This window comes from Acartia tonsa, chromosome 8 (assembly GCF_053477335.1).
Source record: "Acartia tonsa isolate MP-2025a chromosome 8, ASM5347733v1, whole genome shotgun sequence".
Taxonomy (NCBI): Eukaryota; Metazoa; Arthropoda; class Copepoda; order Calanoida; family Acartiidae; genus Acartia; species Acartia tonsa.
Window position 1 is genome coordinate 3,103,727 of NC_137267.1, and position 17,529 is coordinate 3,121,255.

Consider the following 17,529-nt stretch of genomic DNA (forward strand, 5'->3'; position numbering starts at 1 on the left):
AAAAACAGTGTATAGACTAAATGCGCCTAGGGTCAAATAAACTTAACTGAAAACTCCAGCTGGGTATTTTTAATAGCGGACGGACGGACAAACTAGCGAAATGTGGATTAGCTCTGCTTTTTAAAAATTAAAAGTTCTATAGCATCTATAGGCCCTATATTCGAAGGGCAGAAAATAGCTTAAAACCATAACCAGACTTATTTATAAAAATAAAACATCCTAAAACCATCTCAGGGCTTATACTAGGCTTTTGAGAACCAAATCGGTTCAGTGGTAGCGAGATCCTTTGCTACAAACAAAAAAGCTTCGTACTCTTTATTATAGGATAAAGACTTTAAAGACATAATTTTATTGTTCAAAGAAAAAAAAACATGAATCTTTTCTATTGAAACGGAATTTTTATTGCTTGTAGGTCAACATTTAAATTTGTTGCAAAAATGTTTAATTCTATGATTTTTACCTTCTTATATAAAAGTAACAAAATGTCTTTCTGTCGGTATGTGTGTATCGAAGGATATCCCAATCCTCTGGACTGATTTGGTTTTCCTTTACAATGTAGCTTCCTATAGGTCCTGTAAAGGTTTTAACCGATTTCGGGAAAGGGTACCATCACCCTCCCACCCTCTAGGGGCGTAATTATATAATTTTTAAGGTTTTAATGTAAAAATTGAGAAATGCAGGCCTAAATTAGTTGTTCTTTTCAGGGAAAATTCATAAATATATTGTTGTTTTAAGCTTTTTTATGACTACGCCCATTATAGGTGAATCACGATTACAAAGCTTTTTTGTTTGTTCCAAAGGTTCTTATGCAAAAATTTTGTATCTAGGTACAGTAATATTTCTCTTGGGCTATCTATCTTGGCAGAGTTACTGCAAACATAATCTCCCTTATAGTAGAAAGATAGAACCTTGCATATGTGAAGTTTTAGGGAGGTTCAGTAACCCCCCTCCCCACCCCTCTAAAATATTTGCCCTCAAATATTTTTACTTCCCTTATTTGCTGTGTTTCGGAGCCGGAGCCGGGAGTCGTTGAGCCGCCATATTTTGCTGGAGCCGGAGCCGTAATTTTCGTTAAAAAAGGGCTCCGGCTCCGGACTAGATAAATAAAGAGATTTTTTATAAATTATAATTTGGTAACTCTGTTTTGTGATGTGCAAATGCCCTTTTAAAGTTTTTAAAGTTCATTTTTATCAAAAATTGAACTTTTAAAACTAAAAAAAAAATTAAAAAATATGTCGAGTTATTTAAGGTCGGAGCCGCACCAAAATCAAACGACTCCGAAACGCTGCTTATTTGTTTAATCTGTGCTGTATCTGCACATCATATGGACATTCTTGCCCTTGATAGAATGCAAATTTTCCCTGACCTTTTTTTATTTCGACTCAATTTGTTCTTTTTAAAAGAGAATCTTGTCTCTAGTTAGGGTCCGTCCTTCCGTTCTAAACGAATCTCTTATAGTTAATATTTAGGCATGTTAGAATTGTCCTATTGATTTCAAACTTAGCATGGTGATTCGTGTTTTAGTAAGGTACGATTTAGAAAGCGTAGCAACTCTATAATCGTTACTAGAATGAACATACTACTGCCGAAGTCTATAAATGTAAGTATGTCCTTAAAGAATATCCTGTTTATATACTCAACATGTGTTAATGTTCGTTTCAGAGCTTTGCTTTTATGATCGTGTCATCCTTGTTTAGTAAAATACATTTTACCTTTAAATTCAAATTATTTAGAAAGCTTTGTTATAGAGTAAGGGTCGTAAATACGATTTTAATTAAGTGGAAAAGGTAGCATTGTTGTACTAGGAATCAATATTAGAAAAAAAATATGTAAAAAAAACATCATGTTGAAATAGGACATATGGTTTTCTGTTCATGATTTCTAACCTGTATCTAACTGTTACAGGAATCATCATAAAAGGTTTAAATTGATAGGATGGTCCTAACATGATTAAATTAAAGATACGAGCTATTCGTTATGGACAAACATTTATAAAAATGCTTCGCTTTTAAAAAGATTACAGGGTGCATTAATGTCCCCTCCTCCCCCCTGAATTATTTTCATTGGTGTTATTGTAGAGTTCCTCGAGCCCCATCCCCCCAAAAATTCTCCTCAAAGGATTCAAAAGGGTGCAAACTCCCTCACCCCCCCCCCCCATTTCCTATGTAGACGCCCCTGTGTGAAGTAGCCTTTCGTTCACCGTTTCTGTCTGTCTGTCAGAACAAATGTTAAACTTCTCCAACATTTTCTACTATTTGAGAAAGTTTTGTTTAATTATCTCAAATATTTGGGAAAGGTAAAAGAGACAAATAATTAAAGAATTTTAAAAGTAACACAAGACAATGATATTTTGTAGGAGCGTAGCTGGTATACAAATTTATAGTGTAGGTTTGTATGTCATGAGGTGTTTTATACTTTTTACATTCCGCATTCAGGATAATGAGACAGCGTAGTGTCAGCAAAAAAAATGACGCAGTACAATAAAATTGACCGATGAGAGGCCAGTATATTCTGTAATTGACCAATGGTGAAATTTAAACCCGCCTCTCATTGGTCATTTTTTGGAGGTACAAACTTTTTATAAACAAAGCTCTAAAATCTAACTGTAGGACAAACGAACATTAACAATAATAAATAAGCAGAATATGAATTTCAATATTCATAAATTAAAGTTACACAATCATTTTTTAATTTTTTCAATGTTTTACTTTTTTGTTCTGCATTGCATCTTTGAATAATGTTATTCTTGTGGAGCTCAATTTGCATAGGTATGCATATGTATTGTACTTCAGGGATCTCAATGGATAAGATAATTGATTTACATCCCTAATGATGAAAAACATATTTACCCTACAAAAAATTAAATTATTGGTAGAAATATTTGGACACCACTCTTTTTTAACCAAACAATAAAAAATTCAATAAGAGTATCCAAAGTTTTTAACCTAGCGAATAAGATAATTTGGTTAAAATATCTTGGGTACCAGTGTAATAAACAGTCCAATGTTCCCTTTCTCCCTGATTGTAAATTTATATACAATTGTATAAAAACTCTTGTAGTCAAACAAAAGTATTTAAACGGATAAAGGATATTTAGGTTTTTTACCTTTTTGCATTTTTGGGCAAAAATAAGCAATTTATTTACTAATTTTGAACAACATTTTCTGCTTTTAAAGTTCTACAAATTTCTTTATTTTTACCTATCTTTTAATATGTATTTTAAATTAATATGATTTATGTCATTTAGACTGAAGAGGGTGCAATGTCCACCGAAATATATTTCAATAAAAAAAACTAAGAAGTATCAAAGACTTTTTTCACTCAGTGAATTTGTCTTAGTTAGGATTGCAATAACCTAATGGGTAATTTTAACTAAGTGAGGCTTAGCTGAGCCTGAGTGAGGCTTAGCTGAGCCTGAGTGAGGCTAATTGTATGGCTAATGAAGCTAATAAGTCTTAGCTAAGCAAATATTAACAAAATTAATAGTACATTTTTAAAAGAGAAGCTTTTCTATAATTAGGGTCGGCCCGTCCGTCCGTAACGGATAGCTTTTTTCGTTAATTTAGGCATGTTAGAATTGTCGTATCGATTTCAAATTTTGTATGGTAATCCCTGTAGTAGTTAGGTACAATTTAGAAAGCGTAGCAACTCTATAATCGTTACCAGAATGTCCGTACGTCCATTTTCAACATGTTGATTTTTTTACTTTTTTAACAACAAATTTTTATATGATCTAATTATCTGATTGATCAGATTTTTTGTATATTGATTCCTGGGACAACAAAGTATAATGTTATAAGCGGAGCACTTCTATAATCAAGTCCTAAATATGTAAGTATGTCCAAAAACATTATCCTGTATGAAGCAGTTTTTTAACAAATTTACTTACAATTTTGCTTCGACTCTTATATATTTATATTCTGATTAATCAGTTCTGACACAATTTAAAGATATCTATTCTGTTTTTTTTCCAAAATTAGAAAAAATTTATTAAGATATTATTTTTGAATGCCCTATCCCTTAAATTGTGAGGTCACACAAAAAAGATACCAAATTTAAGAGGTGCTCTTAGAAAACAGCTAATTGTTAGCAATTTATAAAATAGAATATCTAAAATAGCTATACAAAAAACTTTACAAGATAGAATAGAGATACAGATATTCTTAGATAAGAAGAAGTAGATTGATAGATAGATAGATTAAAAATAAGAGGGATGAAGAGTTGAAAAATGAAAAGCAAGATGGCAAGAAATAAAAAATAGTCGGATAGACTCAATTATAGAGAAGAAAAACTACAAAAAAATATTTATAATTTCCTTAGGAAAGAAATGCTATTTTTTGATTTCAAATTATTTATTGTATTGTAAGCTAACTAAAGCAAAGAAATATTTGTCAGTAATTTTAGAGTTTTAGTCAACGGAGGTTAAAACTAAGATATAAGAGGATATAGGAGTTATAACAAGGATAATTATATTCATATGTAGCACAGTAACAGAGGTTATAACTAAGATATAACAGGATATAGGAGTTATAACAAGTATAATTATATTCATATGTAGCACAGTAACAGAGGTTATAACTAAGATATAAGAAGATATAGGAGTTATAACAAGGATAATTATATTCATATGTAGCACAGTAACAGATGTTATAACTAAGATATAAGAGGATATAGGAGTTATAACAAGGATAATTATATTCATATGTAGCACAGTAACAGAGGTTATAACTAAGATATAAGAGGATATAGGAGTTATAACAAGGATAATTATATTCATATGTAGCACAGTAACAGAGGTTATAACTAAGATATAAGAGGATATAGGAGTTATAACAAGGATAATTATATTCATATGTAGCACAGTAACAGAGGTTATAACTAAGATATAACAGGATATAGGAGTTATAACAAGTATAATTATATTCATATGTAGCACAGTAACAGAGGTTATAACTAAGATATAAGAAGATATAGGAGTTATAACAAGGATAATTATATTCATATGTAGCACAGTAACAGAGGTTATAACTAAGATATAAGAGGATATAGGAGTTATAACAAGGATAATTATATTCATATGTAGCACAGTAACAGAGGTTATAACTAAGATATAAGAGGATATAGGAGTTATATCAAGGATAATTATATTCATATGTAGCACAGCAACAGAGGTTATAACTAAGATATAAGAGGATATAGGAGTTATATCAAGGATAATTATATTCATATGTAGCACAGCAACAGAGGTTATAACTAAGATATAAGAGGATATAGGAGTTATAACAAGGATAATTATATTCATATGTAGCACAGTAACAGAGGTTATAACTAAGATATAAGTGGATATAGGAGTTATAACAAGGATAATTATATTCATATGTAGCACAGTAACAGAGGTTATAACTAAGATATAAAAGGATATAGGTGTTATAACAAGGATAATTATATTCATATGTAGCACAATAACAGTTTCATTTACTCGCAGCTGGCTATAATATCCAACCCACCCACTTTACCTCATCCCCTCTCCTCCTGAAAACGAACTGATAGTAGGACAGATTGACGTTGAAATTTGTAGTGTTGTTGCTTTGCTTTAAAAACACAAGAAATATTTGAAATTACACGGATTTACAATTCTCCAAGTTTTTGTCTAATTATCAAAGTATTTACACATCGTGGCAGACGAAGTCATTAAAACTTCCGCACTTTCCCTCAAAGTGCCTACTTAGTCAAGCAGAGAACTCTCCCTCCCCCTGGACGTCCTAGGGTGGTGGCTAGGGTAAGGGGGTGTTTAACCCACCCAATTTTTTAACCGCTCATTTAAAACTTTGGGTATTATCCTCTGAGGATTTCTTTTTTGAATTTTGAAATTTTTTATACAGACCCACCTCCCCAACACAGCCTCATTGCTCAGCACCCAAGCCTGCCTAGACGCGGGTGCTCGGCCTCCTAGCCTATAACCTAACCTAACCTAATTTTTTTTTAATGGTTCTTTGCCAGAGTCATAGTTCTGTGGGGGAGGGGGTACGAAACTTTTCAAAAATGAAAAAAAAAATTCTTAGAGGATAACGCCCAATTTTAAAGTACATGAAAATCTGGTGCAACATCCAAGTAATAATATATCCATTGATTTAGAATAAAAATGTTAGGCAATAATACTACACACAGCTACAAAGACAGAATTAAATATTCACAAACAAAAATTGTAAAAGGTAACATTTTTAATTTTGAAAGAAATGTCTGATCGTTATAAAACAATGGCAATTTTTTCCATAAGTAGCGCAGCATTCGAAGTTAGCAATAGCTTTGACAAAAAAAACAGTGGCACTTTAAATGTTTTTGTTTGTTAAAGTTAATTTTTTATGTACGATACCACCTTATTTGAGGTTGAAGTCTCCCAGATTTTAAGAAAATTTTCAATTTTTTTGTCATTTCTTTTGGGAGGGTGGTGGTACCCTCCCCTAAAATAGTTATAAACCTTCCCGGGACCTATGAGAAGCTACCCTGTAAAGGAGAACCGGATCGGTTCAGCAGTTAGCGAGATCATTCGCTACAAACAAACAAACAGACAGACAAACAGACAAACAAACAGACAGACATCGTTCCACTTTGTATTATAGATTATGATATTCAACGTTGAAAATATGTGTTTTTTATTCAGTTTTATCAGTTTTCTGTCTATCAGTATTTTTGTTGCTTTGGTCATTAGTGTAAGTATACCTAATTATTTTTTGCAAAGTATTATAGACAGCTTTCCGCGGATATCAAAAAGAAAAATTATTTTATTATAACCAATTTTCATAGCTCGGGGGGCCAAAAGGCTCGGTCTAATAAAACTAGAGTTTTATGATTTTTAGTTTAATATTCGAGGAAAATTGTCTTTAAAACTATACTAGAAAAAATCTTTCTTTGTATTTTTCAAATGCAAACAAAATGCAAAAACTTATTTATCACTTTTCTAACAATCTAAACAAAATGAATGACGTTGATTGAAAAAAGGAATGAGCACTAATTAATTTTCAAATAATTTATTTTGAGCTAGATGTAAAGATTCGAAGATTTAATAAAAACATAGACTCTAACATTATTTTTTTTAACATGAATAGTCATTTTCCGAAGTTACTTTGACGGACAATCTTATTATATAAAGTAGTAAGAGTTTTTTGTCTGTCCTGAATGATCTCACTAACCGCTGAACCGATATTGTTCTCCTTTACAGTGAAGCTTCTTATAGGTCCTGGAAAGGTTTTAAACCCCCCTCTCCCCCCAAAAATAATTTGTATAACTCTTTTGAAACTCAAATTTAAAATAGGACTTTTCCTTCTCCTACCAGTGCAGTGCCCCTAGAGGCTTCTAGTGATATATAAAATCAAAGTTTAAATGGCTGATATATGTTAATTTTGTTTAGATTAATGAAAGGAAAACAAGAAACAAACTTATGGTCAGAGGTAATAATAGTTATTTCTCGCATCGTATTATAAACGGCTTTCCGCGGATATAGAATGTACAATTATGAGATTAAAACTAGTTTTTTTTAGCCCCGAGGTGCCGAAGGTACCAGCTAAAAAAACTGGTTTTCATCTTTTGATTGTACATTTTTATATTCGTAGAAAGCTGGATATAATACGATGCCAGACATAGTTTTTTCGTATGGATGAGAACCGGTTTCTATCCACCGGATGCGAATGAATACGAGAAAAATATCCTTTTACTCTGCTTTACCAAAAAATTGCAATTTATTGTTTTAAACATTCGGAGTTTTCACTCAAAGTGCCTTGTTGATCATATACTGCCCCCACCCCCCCTTTATAAAAATTTTTTTTAAAAGAAATTAGATGGGGGTTCGTATGTCTGTTTATTACTTTAGATTATGATTAGATTATATTGGTATATAGGCCCCACAGGGTTGCTTAAAATAAATATAAAAAAAACAATAAATATGGATATAATTGAATTTAAAACTATGATTCTATATAAATTAATTTAATTTTCAGGATCCTAAGTGCAGAAATTTTACAACCAAGTTTTCTCCAACTAGAAATCTTCCCCTGCGGGCTCTTGTCTCCTACCCGGGCTCTGGAAACACTTGGTTTAGGTCAGTTCAACCACTCAGAGGCCCTGTTTAAACCGATTAATATCCGCTGGATTAGAACCGGTTCTCAGCCATACTGAAAAATCATGTATAGCATCGAATAACAGACAATTTTACACGAAAATCAAAATAAGGATCATAACAAAACAAGTTTTAATCTTATAATTTTTCATTTTAATATCCGCGAAAATCTGTTTATATTACGATGCGATAAGTAACTATTATACATTTTTATATAAAAAAGAATTAGATAGAAACCATTCTATTAGAAAGGTTAAGTAAATTTAATAATCACTAAACCTATTTCAATTCTATAAATTGCACAATGATCTAAAAGAAATTTGAAAAAATATATTGTTTTTTTCTCGTATTTATTCGAATCCGGTGGATAGGAACCGGTTCTCATTAAAACGAAAAAACTATGTCTAGCACCGTATTATATCCAGCTTTCTACGAATATAAAAATGTAAAATCATAAGATTAAAACCAGTTTTTTTAGCCCGTGCCTTTGGCACCTCACGGCTAAAAAAACTGGTTTTAATCTTATGATTGTGCATTCTATATCCGCGGAAAGCTGTTTATAATACGATGCAAGAAATAACTATTAATTTTAGGTATTTAATAGAGGGGGCAAGTGGAATATTTACAGGTAAATTGATGTTTATTGTTTATGTTAATTTTAGGATTTTCGTCCCTTATCTAACAACCTTTGTTTTTAGGTTCTTTTTTTCTTAACTTTACTGTAATTTTATTATTTTTGAAACTAGAACAGTTAATTCTTAAATTAGGTGTCTGTTTCCATTAATTTTTATGCCTAAATTAATATTTAGATAGTTATCTTTCGCATCGTATTATAAACAGTATTCCTCGCATATGAAAATGTACAATTAGAAAATAAAAATAAGTTTTTGTAGCCCCGAGATGCCGAAGGCACGAGCTAAAAAACTGGGTTAAATCTTATGATTGTATAATTATATATTTGCGGAAAACTGGATATAATACGATGCTATACATAATTTTTCAGAATGGTTGAAATCCGGTTCTATTCGGTTTTGAAGCGATATTGGAAAAATGCTTAGGAAAATTGAATTATTTTGCTCAGGTTCTGTGTATGATGACAAAGATTTGATAAAAGCTGGACACATCGGGGAAAGTAGAAAATATACGTAGGTACCATTTTATTTTCTCAGCTGCTATTTAAACTAGTGATCTGTATCAGCTTCTACCAATAACGAAATTAATTCGGAAAAAAATCACGAAACCTAAACGTGTTTTTCTGCTGTCGTTGGGGGGCAACACATCGTAAAATTGACGACCTCTCCATTTGCCCCCCAAATATTATTTTAGATTTATTTCGCTTGTTATACCTTATTTCTGGATCTGTATACTCAATATACATAGCTTTGTGTGTACTGTGTGTTTATTCACAGCTTATACCAATAACGAAATTAATTCGGAAAAAAATCACGAAACCTATACGTGTTTTTCAGCTGTCGTTGGGGGGCAACACATCGTAAAATTGATGACCTCTCCATTTGCCCCCCAAATATTATTTTAGATTTTCTTCATGCTGAGCTACTTGTCTCCTTTTATACGCCCCTAGATGCCTTTAGGGCTCCTACTCTCAATTGTTTAGTTTTAAAAGAAATAATTCAAACAAAAATTTGGAGGTTTTTTTTGTTAAGGGCAATTTTTCTTGGGGGGTTGGTGGTACCTTCCCCAAAATAGTTATGAACCTTTCCAGGACCTATGAGAATGTACTCATTAAAGGAGAACCATATAGGTGGGGTAGTTATCGAGATCCTGTGGTACATACGGACACACAAAAATCCTGTTACTTTAGGGAAGATTTTTAGATATTACGCTAAGCAGAGGGAAACAGCTACCCAGTAGTCCAATAATGTACACATGTTTAAAAAGTATAAAAGCAAATAATTCCCAAAATACTGTTCCAAGATTAAAAAGTTGAATTAATTAAAAACTCTTTTTTTTAAATGCCTAAATAAATAAATACTTGAAAATCGAAAAAATCCATTACTTACAGAACATTTACTGTACAGAGTCGAATCCTTATTTTACCTGTCATTCTGCAAAGTTACATGTAGTAGAATTCCTACATTATTGATTTTTAAAAATACTTTAAAATTGTTAGTTTTTAATTTTTTGATATTTATATTATCTTATTTTAGAGAAGGGTCAACAATTTTACAAAAGACACATCACAGTGGTAGGTATAACAGCTATTTATCGCATTGTATTATAAACAACTTTCCTCAGATGTTAAAATGAAAAATTAAAAGATTAAAACCAGTTTTGTTAGCCTCGAGGGGCGGTATGCCCGGGTTAAGAAAACTTTTATTGATTTTATGATTTTTATTTTACAATTTGTGGAAAATTGTGTATAATACGATACTATACAAGATTTTATAGTTTGGCTATTAATCGGCGGATATTAATCGGCTTCAAAGCCATACTGAGAAAATCAAAGTTGACAAATTAATTTTATTATTAAATCTAAATATTTGACAATTGAATTTATTTTGAATGCCAAGGAGGAGAACCGATGACTTTGGAGGATAGAAAAGCCCATATAGAATCTTTTAAAGGTTTGTTAATGAATTAAAGTATGATTGTTTTGCACTGTTCAAGTGCACTTTAAAAGGCACAACACATCCATTATGCAGCTGCCAATAATTTATGTGAAGTGTGAATTTTTTTTTTTTGGGGGGGGGGGAATTTTCATTTTTTTTTGGGGGGGGAATTTTCATTTTTTTTTTGAGGTGGGGGTGTCACACCCCCCAAGAAAATAACTTAACACCACCACAGGGCCAATAGGTATATACCCTGAAGAGTAGAATCTGATCGGTTCAGTGGTAACCGAGATCTTAAGGGACAGACAGACATCGTTCTACTTTGTATTATAGATATTATTTAGGAAGAGGAGTTTTGTTAATAAGAAATCCATTTGAAGCCATATTATCCCTCTGGAACTATCTCAAGTAATTTTTTATGTAGCGTGTCCACTCGTCGTCAGGGAGGTGATAGGTTCGAATCTCGGCTTAACACCTCGTCATAACTAAAGACTGCTGCTATGTCAGGAGTGTGACATTAATAGTAGGAGAAATGACTTGGACCAAAACAATTTATAGACAATGGTCGTGCAAACAAAGAGTGGGTTGTCTGATAGGTGTTACTTTACCTAATATCCCGGGTGTTTGGACGGAATCACCTTAATTATCCTGGATTGTTGAACCTAATGTAAGAGTGCCATGGACATTATGGATATGAACCCGTAGATGGTAAAACTGGTAATGAAGCAAATATATAAATATTTGGCTTAATTTCTTTCAAGTTAATTATGTATTTTTTATTTTTATTGGTAGCGAAGCTACTCATTAATTCACTTTGTTCGTCCACCGGTGTCCTGGATAGGAAACAAGTTTTTTTTGAGTTACGTATTACAAGACCTATATTTCTATGACCGGGCTTGTATGACGGTTCAGCACATAACTTTCATTAAATCACAGCTGATCATTTTTATGGATATTTTTGAAAATTACTTTTTTACCTATATTTTCATAGTTTTTACCCAAAAAAACCACAATATTCTCACATTTCCAGCTTAGTTATTCTAAATTCATGCAAAAAAGTATAATAGACGATAGCTATAACAAGATCAATAACCTCAATTGACTATTCTAAGATTTGTAGGTAAAACATAGATCCTGGATGTGATAAAAGGATCCTTTGAGGTTCCACCAAAACAGTTTAAACAAATCAGAATCGGCAATGATTTTGTACAATGTTTTTATTGTAGTATTGACAAGTAAATCACTTCTAGATACCAAGTATATGGAGGATTGGTAAAATTATTTCATTACTGAAACCAGGGAAACTTGACAATTAGGGTTCCAGCTACTGCCCTGTCTCACTTCTTTTTCCTGCCTGCATGATTTGTCCCTACCTGAATGATGCTGTTAAACTTGCAGACCAACATTATGGCTTTCACACAGGCAGGTTCACCACCACTGCCTTACAGAGTCTTAAAACCTTAATCAACAGCCTAAACAATAAGAAACAGTGCCAGTTGCCATTTATTTTTCAATAGCTTTTGACACTGTAAACAATGAAGTTCTACTGCATAATATTAATGCACTAGATTTGAATGAGTACATGTAATGTTTTTATGTGAATACCTTAGAGGTAGACAATAATTTGTTGTTATCAGAGGATCTAAATATGCATACAAATCTGCCAAACAGGCTGACCTACAAGGAGGGGTCCTATACCATGTACTATTCGAACTATGCCAACACCTCACTCTAATTACATCTAGTTTCCTGTGCTGACAACTCCAACAGCATAGGTCTCCTTATTTATCCTTATGTCAAGGACATAAAAGCTTACTTGGCAGTTCTTAATGATTGGTTAAAAAGTCAGAACCCATTCATTTCTCCAGCCAAATCATCTACAATAGTCTTTACCAGCTTTCCGAATGAAGCAGGCACTGTAGTCATTGTTGAAACAGTACCATAAGTCAGACATCCTAAGTTCTTAGGTGTTACATGTGATCTTTTCTAAATCAACCATCTTGTTAAGGAGCCTAGAAACAAACTAAACCCTAAAAACAAAATTCTTTAAGCTCTCTCCACCAGAGGGAAAGAAAAGTAAGTCATAGTAAATACATACAAAGCAATTTGCCAGTCCCTGATATTAAACTGCAGTTCCATATTTAGTTATGCCAGCTGGGACAGCCTACTGTTTGTTGGAAAAGCTGCTCTGAGAACAGCCATCTACTGTCATGTCATGAACCAGGAAGCATTCATTACCAGCAATATTTTACCATGAACTGCAGTAGATCCAAATGCATTACCCAGAACAGCTAAAACCACCCTGTCCCAATACTTTCGAGGTTACAATGTTTACCTGAATACCTTAAAGGCCAGAGTAAACAAGAATCTGGTGTAGTTTGTGTCTGACACTGGCAAGAATTTCAAGAAACCACCATCATTTCAACTGCAACCACAACCCATCAAAACCTTTAAAAGCAGCCACAATACTGAACTGACTGTTTCCAATGATGATGAGCAGGAACAAACAATAACACAGGAACTATTTAGACAACAAGTCAGCAAGGAATCAATACTGAGCATGATAACTTGTCAATATTACAAGGAAAACTTTATACAGATTGCTGATTCTGTAGCATGTTAGTTTAAACTTCATTGGTGGAACCTCAGAGGGACATCTTATTACAGCCAGGAACTATGCCATAAGAATTCATAAGGCATTCATGAGGGACTTAAAAAGTGAGTATTTTTTTGTGTTGACTAACAAAACAAACTTAAGTTTTGTTTAACTGTTTAGACATTAATTCAAATAACAACTTCAAATAACTCTTACTCAACTTCTAGACTACAAATCTTAGATTAGTTAATTGATTCTGAAAGATCTTGTTATTGATGATAACATAATCTTTGGTTCAGCTGTCATCTATTATACTTTTCTTTAAATAAATTTAGATAAACTAAGCTGTAAATATGAGAACATTGTGTTTTTTTGGAGAAAAACTATGAAAATCTGGGTAAAAAAGTAATTTTCAAAAAAATCCACAAAAATGATCAGCTGTGATTTAATGAAAGTTATGTGCTGAACCGTCATGCACGCCCGGTCATAGAAATATAGGTCTTGTCATACGTAACTCAAAAAAACCTGTTTCCTATCCAGGACACCAGTGCGTCAGTCAGTCAGTCTATAACGCTATGCACATAATGTGATTTTTCAACTGTTATTTTAATTTAAGATTGACAGCAGAAATTTTCAGTGAAGATTTCTATAGCCTGCTCGTATCTGGTCTATACATTGTTTTGTCCATATGTTTGCCTTTCGTAATTCAAAAGACACTTTTTTTATTATGAAGGTTTCGTGATTTTATATTTTTATCTTATCCTCTTTTTTTTTTCTTTTTCTTTACAACTTAATATCTGCTCTTAGACTTACTATGTCCGATTGTTCATCTATGTTTTTTTATTGTTTCTTTACTTATGTTTTTTTTTATATTCAGAACGTTAAGCCATACAGAACTTGCAAATTATAATTCTACAAAGACAGAAGAGTTTACACTGTTTGCATTTACACAAATCTTCAGGTAACAGTTTTATCCAGAGATCTTGGGGGATAGGACAATCCTTATAATAAAGTAGCAGGATGTCTGTTTGTCTTTGGTGTGTCTGTGTGTTTGTACCGAAGGATCTCGCTAACCGCTGAACCGATCAGGTTCTCCTTTACAGAATAGCTTCTCATAGGTCCCAGGAATGTTTATAACTATTTTGGGGGAGGGTACCAACACGAGAAATGACAAAAAATCAAAATTAGATTAAATTAAAAGTACCAAACAAGATTAAGTAAAAGTACCCAAAGTTTCTGACCAAACGATTAAGATAACGTATAAAACTTTTGGGTACCAGTGTAATTTACAGTACAATGTCCCCTTCCACCCTGTGTATTATCACATATTTTAATAGCGCGGCTATTCTATAGCTAGGGTTTAATCGTCAGTGTACAATTCTTTATGTATTTTACCAATCTAAAAGATTTTAGATCTTAAATAACGACTTATTTAATTTAGACTACCCTCCCCCCCCCCAAAAAAAAATATGAAAGAAGGGAAAGGGGAGGCTCGACTTGAAACTTTAGAATTAAATAATTATTTTTCAGGTGGTATGAAATAATATCAGACTGGTTAGAATATGGAAAAGAGGTTCAAATTTTTATGTATTTTTTATCCATTATATTTTTAATGGTAATAGCTGACATTATAGCACCTAAGGATTGGGTTATGTCGAGTACAAAAACTTGACATCTGAATTTGGAATTTATTTACCCTTAGTGGTTTTCATCATCCAGTTTTTTTTCTGTTAAAGAGAAAGTTTCAGAGCTATAACTAAGTGACTTTTTAAATTTGGTGATTATACATAACTGTGAGTTGAATTTTTTTGAATATCTCCATCCTGGCGGGCACACTATGCCAGTATTGGTCAATAGTTTTGTATACAATTATTGATGGGTCAGGTTTATGTACTCCAAACATTAATGAAGCCCACTGTAAGACGTACCATTACATGCTTTTAAAGAGCTAATTTACACTTAAATCATGTTGAACTAGGCATTACCTGGCTTATGTAACATTTACCTGGCTTTCAAATCAATATCTAAAATTTAAGATTGATATGTTTTTAAAGTGAATCTTTGACTACAACATGTCGTCTGTAAAGTTTTAAAAAATAAATATATTCGTACATTTTTAATAAAGGTTTGGTTTTTAAAATTAAACACTAATATTTTTGGGAATAGTCCCTTTCGTGGCGATTCGTCGTATTTTTAGAATGGCTTTTGATAGGTTATTTTAGGTTAGGTTAGGTTATATAGGGTTAGGTGATTGCCCCACAGGGTTAGGCAATTTGCCCCGCAGGGTTTGAGCCACCCACAAGGGCTAGAAATAGGAGAAAAGCTTCTGTGAAAAAAAACGAAGAGTCGCCCCTTAAGGAGCGTTGCCACAAAAGGGACTTTACACATATTTTTATATGTTTTAGGTAGAAATAATATTCTACGAGGAGCTAAAAGATTCTCCAACAGAAATAGTAACTCAGCTACTAAACAAATTTAATATTCCACTAAATTCTGAAAGGATGGCTTGTTTGGAAAAGCATATATCAGGTTAATGGTTAATCGTATTATAAACGGCTTTCCGCGGATATAGAATGTACAATTATAAGATTAAAACCAGTTTTTTTAGCCCCGAGGTGCCTAAGGCACGGGCTAAAAAACTGGTTTTAATCTTATGATTGTACATTTTTATATTCGTAGAAAGCTGGATATAATACGATGCTAGACATAATATTTTCGGATGAATGAGAACCGGTTCCTATCCACCGGATTCGAATGAATACGAAAAAAAACTATTACAGTTCTATTGCTTTAGAAAATAATCAATATCTCTATATACTTATACTAGAGGCTACGCCCCTAGAGGCCTATAGGGACCGTTAGGGGGGAGTCATTTTATTCCAGGTGTGATTTCTCTTGGGAGGGTGGTTGTACCCTCCCCAAAATAGTTACAAACCTCCCTTGGACCTATAGAAAGGTACCCTGTGAAGGAGAACCATATCGGTTCAGTGGTTAGCGAGATCCTTCGATACAAACAGACACACCGATACAGAGATCCTAAAGAGATAAGTTATGTTCTTAAAACAACTTGATAAACCAACCAATCAAGATTCATTAGAAATCCACAAAGTTATTGCGCTAACGAATAATAAAACGTCATTAATTAAAAAACTTTGGGGACTTGTGAATCGCTTCTAACTACAATATTGCAGGTTCTTTCCAACGTTCTGAACATTTTACAGCATCTCCATACAGTGAAGATCATAAATTGTTATTCAGGTATTGGTTAACAACTTTTAGGACTTTTGTTGAAATTTGAGTGATAAACAATTCAACCACTAATTGTAATCTACAGAAAGGGAAGTTTTGTGTACAATCATTGGGGATGCACATCAATTAATCGGCCACTATCTTATCCCTTCAGATCCTCGGTTTCCCTTTCCAACTGAAAATATCAGAAGATAGGTTCCAGGACAAACGCAGGAGTCCCAAACGTCGGAGTGGACAAACGCAGGAGTGTTATTAGATATTAATTTTATTTTATTAGGTATTTCTATACAGATTATGTTAGGTTAAGATAAGAATGAACAAATAAGCCCTCCGCAGGGCCTAGGCATTTAAAAACCCTGTAAGGTGGTCTAAAATAGGTTAGTTAGGTTAAGTGTCCGCTCCGACTTTTGGGACTCCTGCGTTTGTGGTAGGACCAGAAGATAGACTATTAGACTAAAAGTCAGAAATTTATGATAAAAAAATATTTATGGAGCATTCTATATACAGAAATTCAAATAGCTCTACCTGATACTGGTTAGTAAGGCATAATGAATGAGATTTAATGGAAATGAAAAGGAGATTTATTTAAGTCTAAAACCCAACTCAAATTTAGAACTATGATAGAGATGGCCAAAGAAAAAATATTGAATAAAACTGGAAAATTATTACCTATTCATAAATATAACCTACATATTTTATGATGTCATATTATCTGTGATTGTATTAAAATAAATTTTTATTTCATAGTTGTTTTTCTTTTTTTCATTACATATGTACATTATATTGTGGCTGCGTTTCTAATAATCCTTTTTCAATGGAAGGACGATCTTATATGATTTTCCTGATATTTCAGAAAGTATAAGAGAAAACAATAAAATAAAATAAAATTTGTATCATGTAAAGGCAGTTTGAATATAGTAATGAAAATAATTTAAGTAGTATAGAATAAAAAAAAACATTTTTAAAAAGTTATGAACCTTACAAATTGTGAATTTCAAAGC

At 32.6% G+C, this 17,529-nt stretch overlaps 1 protein-coding gene across 1 annotated transcript; it reads left to right on the forward strand.

Moving 5' to 3' along the window:
* The first annotated feature begins 5,014 nt into the window (after positions 1–5,014).
* Positions 5,015–17,274, forward strand: LOC145325808 (sialate:O-sulfotransferase 1-like). Its single transcript, XM_080168767.1, has 14 exons — positions 5,015–6,212; positions 6,662–6,710; positions 7,409–7,448; positions 7,995–8,095; positions 8,707–8,741; positions 9,195–9,258; positions 10,282–10,319; positions 10,645–10,698; positions 11,028–11,091; positions 14,157–14,240; positions 14,810–14,852; positions 15,685–15,808; positions 16,471–16,537; positions 17,142–17,274. Exons 1-14 carry the CDS (start codon positions 6,143–6,145, stop codon positions 17,227–17,229), a joined length of 921 nt encoding a protein of 306 aa, XP_080024893.1. The 5' UTR covers positions 5,015–6,142; the 3' UTR covers positions 17,230–17,274.
* The last annotated feature ends 255 nt before the right edge of the window (positions 17,275–17,529 follow it).

Coding starts and splice junctions, on each gene's coding strand:
- LOC145325808 (XM_080168767.1), top strand. CDS start 6,143: ATGTTAGGCAATAATACTACACACAGCTACAAAGACAGAATTAAATAT. Junction 8,096..8,706: donor TCTGGAAACACTTGGTTTAG/GTCAGTTCAACC, acceptor TATTAATTTTAG/GTATTTAATAGAGGGGGCAA. Junction 16,538..17,141: donor GATCATAAATTGTTATTCAG/GTATTGGTTAAC, acceptor ACTCAAATTTAG/AACTATGATAGAGATGGCCA.